Source organism: Zootoca vivipara, chromosome 10 (assembly GCF_963506605.1).
Source record: "Zootoca vivipara chromosome 10, rZooViv1.1, whole genome shotgun sequence".
In the NCBI taxonomy this organism is placed as follows: domain Eukaryota; kingdom Metazoa; phylum Chordata; class Lepidosauria; order Squamata; family Lacertidae; genus Zootoca; species Zootoca vivipara.
This window is the reverse complement of record NC_083285.1, coordinates 39,000,274-39,022,682: the sequence shown is the minus strand read 5'-3', so window position 1 is coordinate 39,022,682 and position 22,409 is coordinate 39,000,274. Positions and strand designations below refer to the sequence as shown.

The 22,409-nt window shown below is 41.9% G+C and overlaps 1 protein-coding gene across 1 annotated transcript in view; it reads right to left on the bottom strand.

The window, feature by feature from the left end:
* ANO4 (anoctamin 4) overlaps positions 1 to 22,409 on the bottom strand; it is a 124,980-nt gene that overhangs the window by 22,302 nt on the left and 80,269 nt on the right. The window contains exons 9-16 of the mRNA XM_060279725.1: positions 18,594 to 18,700; positions 16,826 to 16,881; positions 14,931 to 15,052; positions 9,697 to 9,831; positions 9,302 to 9,398; positions 7,490 to 7,550; positions 5,826 to 5,908; positions 2,078 to 2,218 (exon numbers count right to left, since the gene is read on the bottom strand). Coding sequence (XP_060135708.1) covers positions 2,078 to 2,218; positions 5,826 to 5,908; positions 7,490 to 7,550; positions 9,302 to 9,398; positions 9,697 to 9,831; positions 14,931 to 15,052; positions 16,826 to 16,881; positions 18,594 to 18,700 — 802 coding nt within the window. The remainder of the gene's footprint in view (positions 1 to 2,077; positions 2,219 to 5,825; positions 5,909 to 7,489; positions 7,551 to 9,301; positions 9,399 to 9,696; positions 9,832 to 14,930; positions 15,053 to 16,825; positions 16,882 to 18,593; positions 18,701 to 22,409) is intronic.

The following is a 22,409-nucleotide window of genomic DNA, read 5'->3' as shown; positions in this document are numbered from 1 at the left end:
CTGCTCAGTTAGCCATTGTTTCAAATGTATTACAGCTGGCTGTCCCCCCCCCCCTTTAATGAACTATATGTTTGTTTGCTGTTGTTTTTAAAAAGAAGTGTCTGTAAGGCACTTCTTATTTATTTTATAATGAAAAAGTGCATATATTTTTTGAACTAAATAAATAACATGTGTCCACTTTTCCACTCCGTTTTCAAAATACAGGGTAAAGCCTATGCCTTGGAAGGAACTTGAAACAATGCAAAATTTGCCATAACCAGAATTGCAACATTCAAGCTGCAATCCTATACAAACTTACCTGGAAGAAAGCCCCCACTGAACTCAATGGGGCTGTCTTCTGAGTACACATCTATAAAGGATTGCAGCAACATATTGCATTTATCTAGATGGGAACTTCATTTTTCTCCTCCTCTCACCAGCAAAGTTACTAAAGCTTTGAGAAGTCCTTTCAGAATGTTGACAGTTTCACACTTTTTATCTGAAGGGTTCAACTAGGCTTTGTTTCAGCAAAGCAATTAAACTAACAGTTGCTTAATTGCTTTTCTGATTAAGGCCAATTCAGACACATGCTTAGCTGTTCTGCTGAAGCGAGGCCTTATGCTGAGCACACCCAAACCTCTTATGATGACACCAATTATGTCCGCTTCTTCTCAGAGGAGTCAATTAACACTAATGCTCAACGATACAAAAAGAACTCAGGTCTCAAATGAGATCTTCGAAGAACTAAGTGAATACCACTGATATAGAAATGGTCTCTAGTCCATTGAGTAGGCTCAAGTGTATAATGTTTGCAAAGTGCTTTGGGACTTTCAGATGATGAAGTACTTACTTAAATGGAAAGCATTATTACTGTCAATATGGGAGATGAAGCAACAAAAGCAAGGACAGAGTTGTTTGCTGAGCTTCATTTCCTACCGGTAGTAGACAGAACAAAGCAAGCAAGCCCTCTGGCCTTTACCCCTTAGAGAAGCACTTCAGCTTGTAAACTTTAGAAAACCCATTAATGACTGTGGTTACAATTGCTATTACATGGCAGCTTAAAACATCCATCTACGTCCTTGCAAGAAAACACTGTTTTGTGCTCTTTTAATGCTGAAATGCCTTTGCAAAATGTAGTCTAGCTATTTAAGAATAAGTAAAAAACACACACACTTCAGAAAATTGTGATCAAGTATTAAAATTGAAATAGTGAATTGTTTATCAATAATCCTCAAGCCAATCCTCTTCAGTAACACAACTAAAACTAAGGTTGGCTTACTCACAGTCCTGAAAAAAGAAAAATTAAATTTATGTTACACACAAATCCTTAATACAGCCCCTCCAGACATGATGGTTTTCCTATGCATGAATATATTCAAGGGCAGGGATGGAAATGTGCTTGTCTGCATCATGAGAATTGCCCAGGCGACTATCTTAAAATCTGGGAATGCAAGTGGGCTGCCTCTTCAATAAATTAGGCACATTTTCTTTCAAGATCAAATCAATATTATTTTGATCTGTTGTTGCGGGGCCCCTAAAAGGCACGGGGTCCATAGGCCAGTGCCTCTTCTGCCTATTTGGTACCGGTAATCCAGCACATAATGTGTCCTGCACGTAAGGTAGGCAGGAATATGTGGTGGAGTAATTTGAATGTGAAATCTCCTGTCTTTATACTAAAGTGGCAAAGCCTCATGAGTACAGTACCAGTTGCGTTTTCTGAATATGTTAGTAAAACCTAAGTTTTCCAGCCAGCTGAACCTTCTGGCAGGTAAAAGTTTCAGGAAATGCTAAAATACCTTTATACAACGGGTGCTTATAAGTGTCAGATCATGACACAAACCATTTTAAACAGAAGGAACAGCTTAATAATATTATGAAACTAATCTATGAACTCCCCCCCCCATTTTGCTAACAGAGATGAGAAAGTCTAGTTTTCAGACAATTCAAAAGGAATTATAGTTTTCAAACCATAAAAAATATTCCAGATGCAGAAACAATAATTCTGCTGCATTTATCTGCAAATGCTTGATAAGGCATTTCTCATAAGATGAGAAAGTCTAGTTTTCAGACAATTCAAAAGGAATTATAGTTTTCAAACCATAAAAAATATTCCAGATGCAGAAACAATAATTCTGCTGCATTTATCTGCAAATGCTTGATAAGGCTCCGGTTTTCCAGATATGGGATTCATTCGTTCTTTCTTGGAGTACTTGGCTTCAAACTGGGGCCGTATTTCTTCCTAAAGAACATATGAAAAAATTTTAAAAATAGAATTAGATAAAGTCCTGTACAGGAAGCCTCAGGTTATCAGAATTTTGTCAGTATTATATGATTTATTTTAACATGAAAAGCAGTTGAGATATATCTGCTGAGAAAATGCTTTCTGCTGCTGCCAGAAACTAAGGGTTTTCTATAGCACTGGAATTCCTGAGGATAAAAAAATATTACTTAGCAAGGGAGTCAGAACTGTAGGATCACTTTTGTTTCTGTCTCTTCCCATGTTCTGCCTCCAGGTGGAATTACACAAGCTAGAACTCAATATGCCAGCAAGTTTGGAAAACTCAGCAGTGGCCAGAAGATTGGAGATCAGTCTACATCCCAATCCCAAAGAAGGGCAGTGCCAAAGAATTCTCCAACTATTGCACAATTGTGGTCATTTCACACACTAGCAAGGTTATGCTTAAAATTCTACAAGGCAGGCTTAAGCAGTATGTGGACCGAGAACTCCCAGAAGTGCAAGCTGGATTTCGAAGGGGCAGAGGAACCAGAGACCAAATTGCAAACATGCGCTGGATTATGGAGAAAGCTAGAGACTTCCAGAAAAACATCTACTTCTGCTTCATTGACAATGCAAAAGCATTTGACTGTGTTGACCACAGTAAACTATGGCAAGTTCCTAAAGAAACAGGAATGCCTGATCACCTCATCTGTCTCCTGAGAAATCTCTATGTGGGACAAGAAGCTATAGTTAGAACTGGACTACAGTTAGAACTGGACATGGAATAACTGATTGGTTCAAAATTGGGAAAGGAGTACGAAAAGGCTGTATACTGTCTCCCTGCTTATTTAACTTATATGCAGAATTCATCATGTGAAAGGCTGGACTGGATGAATCCCAAGCCAGAATTAAGATTGCCGGAAGAAATATCAACAACCTCAGATATACTGATGACACAACTTTGATGGCAGAAAGTGAGGAGGAATTAAAGAACCTTTTAATGAGGGTGAAAGAGGAGAGCGCAAAATATGGTCTGAAGCTCAACATAAAAAAAACTAAGATCATGGCCACTGGTCCCATCACCTCTTGGCAAATAGAAGGGGTAGAAATGGAGGCAGTGAGAGATTTTACTTTCTTGGGTTCCATGATCACTGCAGATGGTGACAGCAGTCACGAGATTAAAAGACGCCTGCTTCTTGGCAGAAAAGCAATGACAAACCTAGACACATCTTAAAAAGCAGAGACATCACCTTGCCGACAAAGGTCCGTATAGTTAAAGCTATGATTTTCCCAGTAGTGATGTATGGAAGTGAGAGCTGGGCCACGAAGAAGGCTGATTGCCGAAGAATTGATGCTTTTGAATTATGGTGCTGGAGGAGACTTTTGAGAGTCCCGTGGACTGCAAGAAGATCAAACCTATCCATTCTGAAGGAAATCAGCCCTGAGTGCTCACTGGAAGGACAGATCCTGAAGCTGAGGCTCCAATACTTTGGCCACCTCATGAGAAGAGAAGACTTCCTGGAAAAGACCCTGATGTTGGGAAAGATTGAGGGCACAAGGAGAAGGGGACGGCAGAGGACGAGATGGTTGGACAGTGTTCTCGAAGCTACAAATGTGAAACTGACCAAACTGTGGGAGACAGTGCAAGACAGGAGTGCCTGGCGTGCTCTGGTCCATGGGGTCACAAAGAGTCGGACACAACTAAACAACTAAACAACAACAGAAAGATACAAGCAATATACTGAACAGACTAATTTTGGTCTATGTGATCCTGAATAAATTCTGGATTAGGATGCTGCCAATGAGGAAAACAGGAATGTCACAATTCACAGCTCAAAATTAAGCTCTGTGGTAAATTAACTTATTTATTCCTTTGAACAAAGCTATTAAAAGATGTGTGAAGAAGAAGATTCACAAGATCACACCAGCAAATTATGTAATATGTTCTGCCGAGTAAGATGAGAGGATTGATAGCAGATGCTAGCAATTAACAGAAGCTTCAATAAACTTAATTCCATTATAAACCTCAGCAGAAAATGAAACAGCTGTTCTGTTTCTGGCAAGGAGTGTTGTATTTACTGAGTAAAGTATCCCTGACCCAGATTAGGTCTTTGTGTCCTCCACAAATCAGCCTACTGACATATTGTAGGCTCACAACAAGTTTCCTGTAAGCTACCATTTCATAGATGGCAAGAAAATAGCCCCTATCTCATGGGCGTACCCACCGCGGGGCAGGGGGGCAGCTGCCCCCCAGAAGCCGGAGGCGAGGGGAGCGGAGCCTGGTAGCTCGCGGAGCTCACGAACGGCGCACGCCCCTTGGCCAGAAAAGCACTGCCGTCGCCGCTCCCTTCCCGTCAAGTCGTTTCCTGGGTGCACTCCTTCGCTTTGCTTTTCAGTTTCTGTCGGCGCTGCTGCTGCTACTGTTTTCCTCGTTGTCCAGAGTTCAAGGTGTGTGTGGGGGTTCTGTAGCCCCGCCCACGTTCCCACTTCGTGGCCCCTCCCCTCCCGTGCCTTGGCCCCGCCCCTGAACGACCATGGCTTTCCCCCCCCAGATTTGATCCTGGGTACGCCCCTGCCCTATCTACTAGACATGCCAGTTTTTCATGTAAAAATTCTCTGCATGGAGAAGCACTCTGCCATGCAACGCCCCCACTGTTATTTCAATACAGTGGTGCCTCACTTAACGAATGCCCTGCTTAACGAAATTTCCGCTTAACGAAAGGATTTTTCAAACGGAGGTTGCCTCGCTAGATGAATGCGTTTTCATCTAGCGAATCGCGGTTTCCCATAGGAATGCATTGAAATTCAATTAATGCGTTCCTATGGGCAAAAAACAATTCGAAAAAAATTCAATGCATTCCTATGGGACTCGCTAGACTAGTTTTTTCGTTATAAGAAAAGACCCGTGGAACAAATTAAATTCGTCTAGCGAGGCACCACTGTACTGGAACAGCCTTAGAGTGATATAGCAAGCTGCAAATGAGTACCAGGCTCACATTTCTCCCTCTCCCCTTTGCATATAAACTGCTTCAGTCCTGGTCTGTTTAAACTACTGTAGACAGGTTACACCTGAAGCAGGGAACTCTGGTTTAATGCAAGTTTACTAACCAGTATTGATTGGTAAACTGGTACTGAAGCAGAGTTCACAATTTTGGATATTACAGGGAATTCTGGTTTAAATACAACAGGGTGGAAGGGCCAAAGGCAGTATGCAAATGAGGTGAGGGAAGGACAACTGCAGAATCCTGATGTCCTCTCCTGGCTTGCTAAACCATGGTTTGGCAAGCTGATATCCTTATATCCAGCATACAGGCTTGCCACCTCTGGGAGAAATAGGTCTAAGACTTCACAAAGTTGCCTTGCTTTGCCTGTACAGCTGCCAATCAATTTTATTTTAGGAATTGTTGCTTGGCTGATTTCATCCACCTGCTGTGTCAGTGACTCAGCTAATGTAAAATGCCATGGCCTAGAAAGGCTCCGGAAAGGAAGGAAGGGAATCAAACTCCATGCTGGGATAACTCTCATTTTTCTCTGAAGCTGAATCTGAATTTTGAAGCCAACCTAACTATTCTTCCTACTCTCGCTGGTAAAGTAGCAGCAGCAGCAGCAGCAGCAAAGACATACAAACCTCCTCTTCTTCCCAGTCTATCAAGTCCCAGTCGTAGGCAATTACCGCTCGTCTTCTTTTCCAAAACTCCAGGAAAACGGTTGCTATAGTAGAGAAAAGGAAAGAAATATTAATAAAATACCACATTAATTTATTTATCTTCTCATGCAAACAGACACATTTTCTTTTCAGGAGCTAAATGTACTACTTTTGTAAAACCACTTGCCTTATGTGAATAATGCTTAAGCAGTCAATTTATTTCTCAGTGTTAAAAATAAGTAAAAATACGCAATTTTTTAACTGCAACAGGCGACCAAATGAGAAATTCTGTGATGGCTGCGTACTACCCCTTTCCAGTTTGTACACTAATTACACTAGTACATTAAGATATTTTCAATCAAACATATTAAAAATCTATTACCTGAATTCTGTATCTGGAATATCAGGATTCCAGCTGAGCCAGAGATGTTTTGGGGCCCCCACACACAGCAACCCACTCACACTGAAGACATGGAGAAACCCACACCAGTACAAAAACAGCCCAAAGAGATGCCTTGCCCATCCTGATCCCTGCCTTGACCCCCAATTCTCTCCCACAACTCCCAATCCTCAGGAACAGATGAGAAGCCCAAACTTGCTAGAGGAGTGCTCATTTGGCAGTCAGGGAACTATTTGGGGGGAGGAGAGTCTAATCTACCCAGGATGGGGGAGAAAACACAGATGCAAGCCATCACCCAGCTTCCGACAACGATCTTGCAGAGAACCAGATGGAGCAGGGCTAGGTAACATGCGGTTATCTAGGCATTACTGAACTGCAACTCCCACAAACTCTGACCATCACTTATGCTGATTGGGGCCAATGGGGGTTGTAGTCCCGGAAAGGCCACAGGCTCCCTAGTCCTGCAGTTGAGGAAGTGACTAATTATTAAAGTCCCTCAGCCTTCTCTAAACTTTAGCTCAATCAAGAGTTCTCTTCAGAGCTCACTAAAGTTCCAGCTCTAATTCTTTTTGGGAGTTATTCACGAATGTCATTGGAACATAGAGAGCTGTCTTATACTGAGTCAGACTCTACATCTGTCTAGCTCAGGGTTGTCTCTGCTGACTGGCCATGGCTCTTGAGGGTTTCAGACAAGTCTGCTTTTCAGTCATAGCTGGAGATATCAGGAAGTGAACTTGGGACCTTTCCCATGCAAAGCATGTGTTCCACCATTGAGCTTTGGCCCCCTCCCCTGCAAAGCACACTGTCTAAATTCTGCAGATCTAATATTGTTCCTGAAATAAATGTTGCGTCTGGATGTTATCACTTGAGCAAGGATTTGACTGTGTTTGGCCACAAAGGCCTTAAATTCTGAAGAGCCTTTCATCTCAGCAGGGTATCAGACAGAAAGAGCTTTATTCTTTCGGAAAACATGAACTTTTTAAAAAACTTTTCTAGAACATGTTGTTGTTAATTTAATTTAATATTGAGTTCAAGATATCAGTAGTCTCACCTATTGCATGAACATGATGAACAAATGTGCTGTCTGGAAACTTTCTAAATTAAAAAGAGTGACCTACAAATGTGTGTGGGGTGGGGTAGGGAAATGAGCCCAGAGCACCATTAAAATCATCGAATATTTAGAATAGAATAAGATTTTAAAAAACAAAAAAGTACTGACATAACCTACCTTTAGAGCAGAACTTACCCCACACTGCCATGAAAACAGCAAAAAACACAGTAGCCCCATTGTCAAAAAGATGTGTTACCTGTGAAAAGACAAATCAGGTTCAGCCATTCATTTTGAATATTCTACTCAAAACTATCGTTTTCTATTGTGTAAAAAATAAGGGATATATCTTACTCAGGAAATTTGCTTAAACTGCAAAGGGTTAGGCATAATATTAGGATGACGAACATTTATTTAGGAGAAGTTTCCAATATGCTTATGATTTGGCTATCAGTAGCAAGCCAACCCTTGGGTATGCTTTGCAACCGGACCACTATTTCTGCAGGTCGGCCTGTTGGTAGCCTACAGTAATATATTCCTCTTTGTCCGAGCCTTTCTGAAATCATGCAGTCATTAAGCTATCAAAGGGAAGTCTGCTTGAACTGTTCTCCTGAGGGGGAAAACATAAGATCCTGACACACAGGCAAGCAATTAATTACACTGAGAAGATACCGGTATATGTGAATTAAAAGCTCAAGACACAAGTGTCAGCTGCACAAAAAAAGACCTCATTAGACCCTCATGCAGGTTGGCTACATTTCCAGCTATCGTACGAAGAGTTGCATGACTGCAGAGAAGAGGCATGCTTCCGTGATTTATTTTAGAACGTATAAAGCTCACAGAGGTAAAGTACAGAATTGCAGAATTGAACGTAAAGGGTAAGTCTGTGCACCAGATCCAAGCCAAATTCAAGCCATCTGGATGGATTGGGGCCTATCCCAGTTGAGCTGAGACAGTCACAGACCGCTGAAGGTGGCGTTGGATGACCCAGAGGAAACTGGGGCTGTCACGGGGTGGGACATCAGGCAGGAAGGAGAAACATAATTCTGAAGGAGAGTGCCATGGGGGATTTTGAGCTTACCTCCCCCCCACCCTCTCCTGGCTGGGGGTGAGTGTGAAAGAATAATAGCCAGTCTAACCTTGTAGCAAGATCTGGGAGCACAGAGAGGCTTTATTCTGCTCTATGTGTTATCCAGTGTTATTGGCACTGGGAAACTTCCTTGAAAACCTAAGGAGAACCACTATCTATTGGAGGGTTAATGTTGTGAGCCCTTCCTTCTTATGCCCACACTGTATATATGTGTAGATAAAACCATATAAAGACAGAGTTTGTAGTGACCTTCATTCCAAAGCAGGGTTTTTTAACCTGTGGCTCACAGACCCCTTAGGGGGTCTATGGATGAGCTTCAAGGGGTCCATGAACAGAAAAACACAGGGGGGAAAATAACTTCAAGGGGTCCATAGCTTTCATCAGATTTTCAAAGGGGTCTGTGACCCAAAAAAGGTTAAGGACCCTGTTTCTAAACTAGGAAACCAGACCTGAGGTATGGACTGTCACTTCAAAGTTCCTCAGTGTCAGAGGATGAGGTGCACAACAGCCAGTATGTTGTAGTGATTAGAGTGTTGGACTAGCAGCTGCGAGATCAGAGTTCAAATCCCCACTCAGTCCGGAAGCTCACTGACCTTGGGCCACCTACTGCCTCTAAGCCTAACCTACTTCACAGGGTTGTCGTGGGGAATAAATGAGGGAGGGGAGATGCATGTGTGCCACCTTGAGATCTTTGGAGAAAAGGTGGAATGTAAATTAAATAATATTTTTAATGTAACAATAGTAATACTTTAATTCCCTAAGAAGAGGCATCACCCTTGAAAGAGTTGCACTCATTTGCACCAAAGTTAAATTTAAAGTTTTAAAAAGACAAAGAATGTTTTTCATGGTACTAAATAAAACACTGTTGCTGGAACAAAAGTCAAAAGCATTTTTAATTAATTTTTTAAAAATCTTTTTACCTTGGCATAAACACAGCTGTCGGACAACCTCATGAAGGGGCAGTATTTATCACATATAGGGCACATAATAATCTCTGTAGCTTGGCAGACTTCTTTACTGGAAAAGAGAAGAGATCATGATTAATAGCTCAGTTTATAACTAACATGCTTCAGAGTGCTTTCATAATTTGGGCAGTGGAGTAGTGAGCAGGAGAAAAACAGAACAAACCTAAAGTAAGCCATTTTTTACTTCAGAAAAAGCTAGTAGTAGTTGTTGTTTAAGAGCTTTTTAAGAGCAGTTTATTTATTGAGTACATTTATTTCAGCTATATGTATAATATTTAATCACTAAAGACCTCCATGCAATGCTTGCTTATATCAAATACATTAGTAGCCATGTTTTGTTTTCACTTCACCTGACTTGGCAGTGGTTCAATGTGGCTACTCCATACAAAAAGACAAAGAGTCCAATGAAGGCAGCTGGGAAGAGCATTCCTGTATACCAGCCTAACCAGGCAAAGTACAAGCCAATTTTCTCACCAAAGTACCGTCTGTCAAAAACACAAGGCAACAAAGTTATGAAGACATCTTTAATAGGATTGAACACTGGTTCTTAACATAAAAGTACTTATTATTCAGAGACTCAGAAGAATGACATTTAATTATATTAAAAACAAGGGGCAATTGTTGGGCTTTGAATGGATGGATCATCAGCTCTCTAAGTTACAGCCCAACCAACCTATCTACTTGCATTAATTCCACACCTTGTATTTTGCACTGTGCAATGTCTTTTTGTGGGGCAGGTTGGCCTGTTCCAATGATATTCCTTGGCTTTACTTTCCAAATGCAGTCAATTTGTTTTTTTATTCCTCTGTCAATCAGAAGGTCCCTTGGGTCTTCCGACTGAACTGATAAACTTGTAACGGTAATGTGGTCTTTTGTGACAAGGACAGCAGGTTGGCAGTGTAAAAACAACACTGGCAACAGCTGCAGATCTATCTTTGCTGCATGAGAGAAACTTCTGGCCTAATTGTTTGGCTGACATACTGAATAGCAATCTGGGTTTGCTCCAGTGCAAAGGAAAACTTAAATTCTATGGGATTTTTCATGGCCTACTTGAATCCAAGTCTATAATTTAAAACTATAAAGCAAAGTAGAAGCAGAACACTCAACTAAGATTTCTTTATACTGCTGTTCTCCACTCCTTAGGATAGGTGCTTTTTATTTTTTTCGCTTTCTTGTTGACTAAAAAACTATGTCAGAGAAAGCTACCGTTTCCTTCAGTTCTTGAAATCCCTGCCCAGTCCTGCAGCTGCAAGAAGCAGTGCACACATTGTGGCTTCCAAGACCCCAAATGATGCCAGCGTTAATTTACGCATTACAAAAGGACGAGGAGCGGGTGTACCAAATTGCTCTCCGTGTATGAATGGGATCCACAGGGCATCACCTGTAGTTTTAAAAGAGCACAGCCAGCAATGGTTTCATTGGCCTACTGTATGTGAACACTGACACAGCTAAACAGTATCATTCACATCATGCTACCATTTAAAAAACTGACACCACCACTGGCAGAACAGTAATTCAGACGAGAGCTTGGACTGTACTGAGGATGATCAGTTCAATAGTTCCATCTCTTTACTCTCCCAGCCCTGTCAGATATGACTGTTGGGTATTATTACTGAGAGATACTGAAATGCACTTTAGCCATCCAAAGCCAGAAGAACAATCAATAGAGAATGAGTGAACTTCATGGGATCATTTTCACTTCCCATGAGACCTGCTTTGGCTACTCTGCGTCATTCCTACCCGTTCCATCAGATTGATGCCTAACACACAAAACACTAAGGGGTTGCATGACTATGTTGCCCACATAAGCCTATTCAGGATGTACTGTATGCTTGAAGAGGCTCTGGCGAAAAGTGCTGTCTGGTGTGTGTCCTGCATCAGCAGTTACCTGGCAGCAGACAATGCCAGTTCTCTGACCAGCCCAGGTGGCTGGATCGACCTGCCATTTATATTTCCCACAATGCCCTGACATAGTGACACTCAGTCTAAAGCTCTCTGATATTTGGAGTGCTGGGCTGGAGTTATCTATTTATTTAATGGTGGTCCTGGGTATTTGTCAACAGTGGGCCCTGACAGTGGGTTCTCATGTTGCCCGAGAATCCCAGAAACTGATACTAGCCCTGAGCGTAGGCATCAATTCACACTGTGATGAACAGGGGCGGGGGACCTTTCCCCCCCAGGGCTGCATTCTGTAATAGGTAACCTTCGGTGTGTGTGTGTGTCACATGCCAGTGGTGTGCTAGCCAGAGGCAAAAGCAAGCAGAGAAACAAATGCGATTCTCATATTTGTACAATAGGCTACATTCCAGGCATGCAGAAGCCAGAGGTTTCCAACTCCCTCAACACCACCCTCAGCATTTCTCCATCCTCTAATCAAGCAAGCAAGAGACATCATCACAGTTCAAAGATACATTCTTTCCAGGCTAAAGCATCTGAGGAAGATGAGCAAGGAGTAAAGGGGTCCAGTCTGGGGAGCTGGAGTGTGGCCCGAGAGAGTCCCACGGGCAGGACAGAGGCTTGGAGGGTCCCTGAAGTTCCCCACCCCTGGTGCAAAGTATGTATAAACTAGGGATGGGGAGAACCACAGCAGCAGACCCCACTCCCAACCTATGTGCATTTAACTTAATGCCTGCATAGAGTCAACACATATCTGCCAAGACTTTTTGCAGTTGTTTGGTTAAGCTGTTCAGGCTCCCCACTACACCCCACTAACTGCACACAGTTTGCATGTCTTCACATAGTAATCTGTCACTTCCTATTCTGTGTGTGCCAAAGGGCTTTCAAAGATCAAGCACCATGGACAGAGCTCAGTTATCATGATGCAGTAATCTGTCAAGAAAATGAGCTCAGAAACTGAGAACATTTAACACTTCATAACTACTACCTTGGCTAATCAGTAGACTTCTTACAAACCCGACACATCATCTCTGGTCTGACATCAATATGCGCAAAATTACCCAGACATCAACAGATGTCTCTGCTCTGGAAATGTCTTAATTGCCAAGTTGATAGTGCTGCCAGCAGGCAGGCAACTCATTCATGAGGCTATAGGTGAGCTACTGATAGGCTCTAACATTTAGGAATGGCTGCTCTGCTGCAGACAATAGCATGTGCAGTTTCAAGTGAGGAAATGCAGCCAATTGAAAGAGCTACTGTATTAGTTTTTTATACTCTTTGGGTATTTTTCTGTTTTGGAGCTCTTCCTGCAGTAACCTGTTAATCAAATTCAGGTGGAGATCATAAAGAGATCATCCAGAACCTTTAACAAAAGTTTTTGATACATAGAGAAACTACACATCACAGCATCCCATGGGGACATCGATTGAGAACTGTGCAGATCATTCACACACATTGCTTCCTTGGTTCTTTCTGGCAACTTTAGTGGCCAGCTGGTGTAATTAAACCAAAATTAATGACTGTTGAATGTGCCAGATTAATGGCACTGCAGAATTAAGACTTCAAATTTATTGCTAGAGAAAGCAGCAGTTGGACAAGCTTTCCCAGCAACTATGGAACTTGAATATGATCTGGTAGCGTTCACCAGTGAAGAGAATACGGGGCGGTTTATTAGCTGCTTTAATTCCTTAGTATCTCTGAATAGTGCCTGTGAGATCATGGACTGGGTAATGGGTATCATACAACAACTCCCACAAGAAGCCACAGGAACTCTGCAAACATACATCCGATTCACAATAGGTGGTTTGTGTACATAATGCATTCAAACTTTTATTGGGGCAGCAGGGAATCTTGAATCTTGGTATTTCATGAAAATCTCAGCTTCTTCTTTCCACATAAAAAACTTAAAGCCTGCTACTCCATGGGCAAACTTGCATTGAAACTAAAGCAAATGAAAGGGAGGATTTCAAGTGTGCAGTGTTGAGTGATCTTGAGTATGTGCCATTGTCACATGTCCCTTGAACTCTGGATACCAGGAGATATGAAGATTTAACCATGCTGCTCAAGTCTGATGGATATTTACCTTGGGTAGTGGCACAGATGACCAGAAACAAATGCCACTACTAGAGCAATTTGCTTGCTTCTGAAGCAACTTAGTCACTATAAGCACTTATCTCTGTTTTTCTAGACTAATGGAGAAAAAGAATCAACATTGTGACATGAAGAAAGCTAAATAAACAGAAAACAAAAAGATGCAGCAGCTCAGAGACTAATTAGTGTCACAGAACAATGTATATTTGCAGCTACAAATGATTTTCAAAAATTATTCCCAAGCAACCCAGAATCTTAGTCATCTACTAAGGCAGAACTCTGAAGTTAACTCTTAGCTTTGACGATAATAGAGTGATGCATTTGGAAAATGGTCAGTGTGCCCACCGTTATTAGGCTGCCAAATTTTGTATGCCCCAAGAAGACCCTTGTGAGAATTCTAGGCTAGGTACTAAAAAAAGCACACTTGGAATAATGTGAAAGATTTCAAAAGGAAGAGAATTTCATCAGTGATTTGGGAATCAAATCATGTTGTGCATTGTTGTATTTTCCAGACAGGACAAGCACCAGGTTTGAAAGGAGCCCCTCTATTAGTATGCCCTGGCAGGGGGCAGTAGTGCGTGGACCATGTTCTGAACATCTTGGGTGGGTGGGTTTAGCTGCCACTTAATTTTTCCACAATGATATATTGCTGCTCTGTGACCTTATGGGAAACTAATATGTTTTTTGGGGAGGGTGTCCCGGCACATGTAAGCAGAGGGCCCTGATGGGGCACTATGATCCTGGCAAATGCCCCAATATGCCTGGTACTGACACCAGATCTGTTTGCAGAAAAAAACGCAGTTCAAAAGCAATCTCCTATTGTTGTTGTTATTCTTCCATTTAAAATTATTCTCTAAAATAACGTCATATAGTTACAAATATACTTTTTATCAACCCAGCATTTCCTGCAAAATATTTACTTTTTTCTATTAGGAAATCAGTTTTAAAAACAAACACAGAGAAAGCAAATATAGCAAAGTTGCTATATTTTAGAAAACGTGTTATTGCTGTACTATATCATTTGCAGAGTTTCAAACACCATTCTCAGTTACGGTATCTTCAGCCACACTTTACTCTTACACATTGGTGGTGGTCTATTTGTCTGCAATGCGGATGCAACATCGGTGATGAAGGGCTGGAAGGGAGGTTGGCATAGTTTATCTTCAGCACTTATATGCTGGCATACTAAGTCTCTTTTAGTTGGAACGTAAGCCACAACTTTTAACTAAGGATATTGGGTGGACACTTTGTGACTTCATACTGCAGTCCTTAAGCGGGCAAGATGCCATCTGGGGTGCCAATGAGGGTTTTAAAAGTGCCAGAAATCTAGTTGTTGTGACTATAGTAAAAGTGTAATACTTAGCACAAGTCTATGATTCAACACATACTATAATAGTTACTCAGGGTTTCAGAAAGTGGTCCCTCTCAGCCCTATCTGGAAGTGTCAGCGATTGAACCTGGGAGCTTTTACACACAATTTATGTGCTCTGCCAATGAATATCAACCCTTTTCTGCCACTTAACAAGCTGATTTAATTCATCCAAACACACCAAAATATTTTTTTTAAAATGAAGAACTGGTTTTTAAAAGGTTTTACCGTACAAGATCCAAAGGCTGATATTTATACCAAGCTCCCCACGATGCCCAGCACTCATAAAGTAGATGCCTGTGGTTTTCTGCCCCATGAGTTCTTATGGATTTTTTACTTCTGTAACCACCCTAAAATAAAGGTAGTAAAGGAGAAATTAGTGAAGAAGTATTCATTACCATAAACATACTATCCATGTAAGCAAGCAAGCAAGCAAGCAAACAAACAAACAAACAAACAAACACTTTTCATTTAGTATTATTTCCCCACAAATAAACATCATGTTGCTATTCTTCAGATTCCAATTCCTAATCTGGGGTCTACAAACTCCCAGAAAATTTTGAAGGAAGATAAGAGCACTCAAAGGAAGCAAACCTAATGTTTGCAGTTACTTTTCTAATGAAAGTTTTTATTTTTCTGGGCTTCCAGATAAGATCTTAGCATTAAGGTTGGTTGCATTATATATGTCTTAGCAAAGGCACACAAAAATTAGCCAAAATGAACAAACAACTTGGTGTTAGATATGTTTGTAACCTTTTCTTACACGATTGTGCAAATTCGAAGACATGTACTTTGATCTATCAGTTACACAGGATCAGTGACCACAGAACAGCTGTTTTATACATGTTAACATTCACATGACCCTAACAACAAAGTATGGCAGGGTGTGGAAAAATACGCAGGTAACCTCACAGATTGATTACTACTGGACCAACTCTCAAAAACTTTGTAACACTTCAGCTAATACTGAATGCTGTTGCTTACTTTCTTATGGGAACAGACAGGAAGGAACACATAATAATACCAGTGCTCCTAAATTTGCATTGTTATAGTGTCACCCAGGCATGATCACTTTGGGTACTGTTGTCCTGCTCTAGGACTAAGGATACCACAAGTTGGAGTCCACTTTGAGGAAGGTCCAGAGAGCGATGCCAGGTCAGGTTTGGTGAGGGAGGCAGTTAATGAAATAACCATAGTCCAGTCACAGGCCAAGGTCACACACACAGGAGAAGCCAGGTTAACAGCAAGACAACACAGCTGGCCAGAAGCTGTTCCAGAAACTTTCCTAAGGCATTTATTTATGAGCCTGCTAAGCCCCACTCTAGGCACACCTGGTGGTCATCACAGCCGTCTGAGGAGTTTGATCTACTAATGAAGAAGCAGCTCCTCATGAGTAGCATGTTACTCTCAAGGAAGTCTTGGCTTTCAGATGAGCACTCCATTGGTTCTGCCCTTTGCTGAGTTGGTGCTCTCTTGGGCTTGGACGTGGCTCAGCTTCTAACTCTGACTTTCTATCAGGTGGGAAGCCATAAGGCCTGGTGGCTCTAATTTGGCCAACTTCTTGTTCTCTATGGTCCCCTTCAGGGTGTACCAGGCCCTCCTCTGAGGAGGATTCCTCTAGAACAGGCATCCCCAAACTGCGGCCCTCCAGATGTTTTGGCCTACAACTCCCATGATCCCTAGCTAACAGGACCAGTTGTTGGGGAAGATGGGAATTGTAGTCCAAAACATCTGGAGGGCCGAAGTTTGGGGATGCCTGCTCTAGAAGGAATATGACATCTGTTTTGACCTCTTAAGTCACACATGGCCTCTCCTGAATCTATCCATTTCACAAAATGTGGTGCTCTCCAGATGTGACTGGCCAATGGTCAGGGTTGATGGGAGCTGGATTCCAACACCATCTTGGGAGAACAACTTTGCCTATCCCTGATACAAACTGTTCTCTGATTGTACAATAGAACGATGGTGTGGAAATGCCTTGAGTCTCAAAGGCAAGTATTTCTACAAAATACTTTTACCCAATCCAGCAAAAAACAGGATTAATATTACTGATGATAATTATAGTAAAAGTCATCTAGAGACTATATTGGGTTTGCTAAGAAAAATAATAGGGGAAAAAATACCTCATGAAGAGGAAATGCAGCTTCATAGGAGCCATTAGTAAGCAATCGATTCAGACCTAAAAAACAAAAATATTCAATATATATAGCATGCAGGATTGGAATGACAATAATGCAACAGAAATAATACAGTAACAGCTGAATGTTGGATAAGGAACAGCAAATTCTTTACAACAGTTTATAAAGGTGTGGTAACTGTTGCAGAGTGGTACAAGCACTTTTGAACACCCACATTTCTCAGAGCTCCTGGCGAATTGCTCTTAATTTTGCCAGGATAGTTTTGATATTCTATCATATATATCCTATCCTATTCAAGTGCCCGGGAATTTCTGGCATCTGTCTATTAATCTTATCAAGGAATAATATGGGTGCCAGCTATGGCATCTCTTAAGATAAGGGTAGGGAACTGCATGCACACAGCCTGAATCTGGCCCCTGAAGTTTTTTCAAAAGTGGACTGCCAGCCACCTCCCACATTCTGCAGCAGTATGGGTTGCATTGAACAAAACAAACAGCAACTGCCACTGTCTATCTCCAGATAACCCTGGCATTGTTTGGGATTTTGCAGAGTGCTGCAAGGAGACGAATTGGAAAGTGAGGCAGCAGCAAGATGGGGGGGGGGGGGAACACACACACACACACAAAATGGAATAATCCATTGTTTTGTTTTAGAATCATAGAATGGACCCTGAGGATCATCTAATCCAACCCCCTGCAATGCAGGAATATGCGATTGTCCCACACGGGGACTGATCCTGCAATCCTGGCATTATCAGCACCACACTCTAAGCAGCTGAACTATCCAAGTGCTGTTGTGGTGCCCTGCCAGTCATGCCTTTGCCTCTTTGCCTCTGAGGAGTGGAGAGGGAGTCCTTCACCTCCTCCTTGTGACATATCCCAATGCTGCAGTGGGAATTGAATTAGCATTTAGGAGTACAGTGGTACCTCGCAAAACGAATGCCTTGCAAGATGAATTTTTCACAAGACGAATGCGTCTTGCAATCTGATGGTGACTCGCAAGACGAATTCGTTTTGCGAAAAATTGGTCTTGCGAATCACGGTTTCCCATAGGAATGCATTGAAATTTAATTAATCCGTTCCTATGGGCAATTTTTCTCTCGATGCATTCCTATGAGAAACCGCGATTCGCAAGACCAATTTTTCGCAAAATGAATTAAATTCGTCCTGCGAGGCGCCACTGTAAAAAGGTTCTGTGAATTTAATTTCTTTCACTTTCCAAACTTAAATTCAGTTCACGTTTCTGCAGCTGATTGTGGATTTATTTTATTTTTTAAATCCTCATGAAAATCCGCATTTTAGTTCAAATTTCTCTTAATAAACACTTTTTTGTATGAAGTTTTGACTAATGCACACATTTTAGTGCGCAATTTCTCCTAAAATAACGCATTTTTGCTTGTTATTTTTGTGAACTGTATATGTATACACTCTACCCAATATATGCAATATTGTAAACCCAGTTTGGAAAACTGCATTGCAAAATTTGGGTAAGTATGAATTTCAGAGGATGGCTGTGTTATGGTTCTCATATTGCTTTACAAACCACAAATTTAATAGATTCATTTTCAAATGTAATTAAATCTCTTCCCCATCCTGAGCACTCTCCTCACTTTTCAGAGTGATTGACCAAAGAGGTGAGGTTGTGATTTCCCTCCCCATTAAAGCATTGGGATGCATATGGGTGTTTAAAGCTACCATCCTACTTACTTGGCGAGGCTAATAAGCAGTAAAATCTGTTGCTGTCCCATACTTACCAATTTTATTTTTTCCTTCTTCGTATTTCACTCTCTGTAAAATATGATGAACAATTCTACTTCTTGTAGCGTTGTTGAAGAACGTGTCTTTGTTGTGGATGATGAAGCTATTTTTTGAAAACAAGCACAAGCAAGGTAGTTATTGCTCGTGACAACACAAGGAGGTGTCACTGACATCTCTGAGAAATCAGCAGTAGAACGTAAGAAAAGAATTAATTGAACCACAATATGAAATTTCTGCTAAGTTGGGTTATTTGAAGGACACTGTATAAGAAAGATTTTTTAAAAAATAATAATAACATGAGCTTATGGTAACAGGGCCAGCCCAATACATTTTGGAAACTGAGACAAACCACAAAATGCCACACCAGGTGTCAGGGGTTCTTGTGACTACTCGAGAGTAACGACGCTCCGCATGCTTGTCTTTAAACAGTTTTTATTAGTGCAGTCTATTTACTGTTCAAGAAAAGTGGAGATATGAAAGGAACATTTCGTACAAAGATTACCATAATCAAGGACAAAAGTGGTAAGGACCTAACAGAAGCAGAAGACATCAAGAAGAGGTGGCAGGAATACACAGAGGAATTATACCAGAAAGATATGGAGGTCTCGTACACCCCAGGTAGTGTGGTTGCTGACCTTGAGCCAGACATCTTGGAGAGTGAAGTCAAATGGGCCTTAGAAAGCACTGCTAATAACAAGGCCAGTGGAAGTGATGATATTCCAGCTGAACTATTTAAAATTTTAAAAGATGATGCTGTTAAGGTGCTACACCCAATATGCCAGCAAGTTTGGAAAACTCAGCAATGGCCAGAGGATTGGAGAAGATCAGTCTACATCCCAATTCCAAAAAAGGGCAGTGCCAAAGAATGCTCCAACTACCGCACAATTGCCCTCATTTCACACGCTAGCAAGGTTATGCTTAAAATTCTACAAGGCAGGCTTAGGCAGTATGTGGACCGAGAACTCCCAGAAGTGCAAGCTGGATTTCGAAAGGGCAGAGGAACCAGAGACCAAATAGCAAACATGCGCTGGATTATGGAGAAAGCTAGAGAGTTCCAGAAAAACGTCTACTTCTGCTTCATTGACTATGCAAAAGCCTTTGACTGTGTCGACCACAGCAAACTATGGCAAGTTCTTAAAGAAATGGGAGTGCCTGATCACCTCATCTGTCTCCTGAGAAATCTCTATGTGGGACAAGAAGCTACAGTTAGAACTGGATATGGAACAACTGATTGGTTCAAAATTGGGAAAGGAGTACGACAAGGTTCTATATTGTCTCCCTGCTTATTTAACTTATATGCAGAATTCATCATGCGAAAGGCTGGACTAGATGAATCCCAAGCCGGAATTAAGATTGCCGGAAGAAATATCAACAACCTCAGATATGCAGATGACACAACTTTGATGGCAGAAAGCGAGGAGGAATTAAAGAACCTTTTAATGAGGGTGAAAGAGGAGAGCGCAAAATATGGTCTGAAGCTCAACATCAAAAAAACCAAGATCATGGCCACTGGTTCCATCACCTCCTGGCAAATAGAAGGGGAAGAAATGGAGGCAGTGAGAGATTTTACTTTCTTGGGCTCCTTGATCACTGCAGATGGTGACAGCAGTCACGAAATTAAAAGACGCCTGCTTCTTGGGAGAAAAGCAATGACAAACCTAGACAGCATCTTAAAAAGCAGAGACATCACTTTGCCGACAAAGGTCCGTATAGTTAAAGCTATGGTTTTCCCAGTAGTGATGTATGGAAGTGAGAGCTGGACCATAAAGAAGGCTGATCGTCGAAGAATTGATGCTTTTGAATTATGGTGCTGGAGGAGACTCTTGAGAGTCCCATGGACTGCTAGAAGGTCAAACCTATCCATTCTTAAAGAAATCAGCCCTGAGTGCTCCCTGGAAGGACAGATCGTGAAGCTGAGGCTCCAATACTTTGGCCACCTCATGAGAAGAGAAGAATCCTTGGAAAAGACCCTGATGTTGGGAAAGATGGAGGGCACTAGGAGAAGGGGACGACAGAGGACGAGATGGTTGGACAGTGTTCTCGAAGCTACGAACATGAGTTTGACCAAACTGCGGGAGGCAGTGCAAGACAGGAGTGCCTGGCGTGCTATGGTCCATGGGGTCACGAAGAGTCGGACACGACTAAACGACTAAACAACAACAACATTTACAGTGAGACAGGTGTGTAAAAACATGTCTGCTCATTCTGATGCAGAATCCGGCACTGCCCCCCCCCCACGTGATCTTCTCCAACATAGGAGTCTCGGGACAGTGAATCTCCTCCCTTTCTTTCTCCTGCGTAATTCCGGAACCGGAGGAAAGGGTCTATGCTCCATGCTTTCCTTTTCCCCATTCTCTCCCTCTCTTTCCTCCATCCTGTGTAGCCGGGGCTCTCCCATGCTGCTGGAGCCCTGGCTCTCTCTCTCCACTTCCTGACCGGCCTCCTCAGAGCCCTCGCTTCCATCACTGCTTGGGGAGGAGCTACTTCTGATGCAAGGGGGAGGTTCTCTGTACTTTCTTCCCCTTACATCCGGGAAAAAGGAGTGAGAGCTAGATAAGGAACAATGGCTGGGGGATAAATGTATACACAGCTTTCTGTTGCCACTATGAATCCTGCTGCCTGAGGCAGCTGCCTCACGTTGCCTCATGGGTGGGCCGGTCCTATGGAGTTCAATCTCAATAGAAGTAAATAAGCTTCAGTAAAGCAGACTTCACAAGTTGGTAGACTGAACTGGACCTCTGCCTGTCCAACAATTATGGAATTTAATGAGATGCATTATACCAGATCCAGCTACCTTTCCATTTTGCCCAGTATTGCCTACTCAAACTGGCATCAACTCTGGCAGAGAGATCTGCCCCATCATCTGTTGTTACCTGTGGGGATGCTAGGGACTGAACCTGGGACCTTTTGCATACAAACTATGTGATCTGTCACTGAATGATGGTCCCTCCCCTACATACGTTCCAGGTACACTTATTTAGGAGTAAACATCATTGAATGCAGCAGGATTATTTTTTTAGTAAACATGCCTGGAATAGGTTTTCACACTTGTGATCACCGACTCAGACATGACAGTAGCCAACATGAAAATTATGAATCCTACCAAAAATCTTGGGGTTAGGGTACAACCTCACTTCCTGGGTGTCAAATGCCTGGTGCAACATAAACAATGTTTATGCAAGGGATACAGTGAAACATCCAATAGTCAGATAATGTATTTTGAATGACAGGGGATTTATTTTAATTGCGCCCAATTTTAAAAATGAACCAGTAACATTGCACCTTTCCTTGTTACTATGCACTTCCTAAGAGATGTGTAAAACTGGTAACTTGGAAGTTTAAAAACATTGTTGCAATGGCTTAACAAGGCAGAATAAAGGCAATGCACCAAACTGTCATCTAAAGAATAGCCTTGAACTAACAGGACTGCAGCTGAAAGCCAGCTAGCCAATTAATTTCTTTTGATACATTCTCTGTTGTAAACTTTCCAGGTTGCAAACTTTAGCTTGAGGACAAATGTAATGTTACCCTTTCATAAAAGTCCCCACAACAACTCTTTGATTTACAGGAAGGTCTCCAGATGGACAAGAGTAGATTTTGGCCTTTATTGCAAGGGCATTAGGGGTCATGATGACAGGCCATTCACACAACTAACAATTGCATAAGTGGTTTTTAAAAGGTAAATCTGGAGCTCCCCCACTCCTGCAATACAAATAGCAGGCACATGGGACCCAATCTGAATCAAAGCAAAGGTGCCTGCAACTTACTTTTAAAAATCACTCACACTGTTGTGTGGGAGGCATTATGTCTTG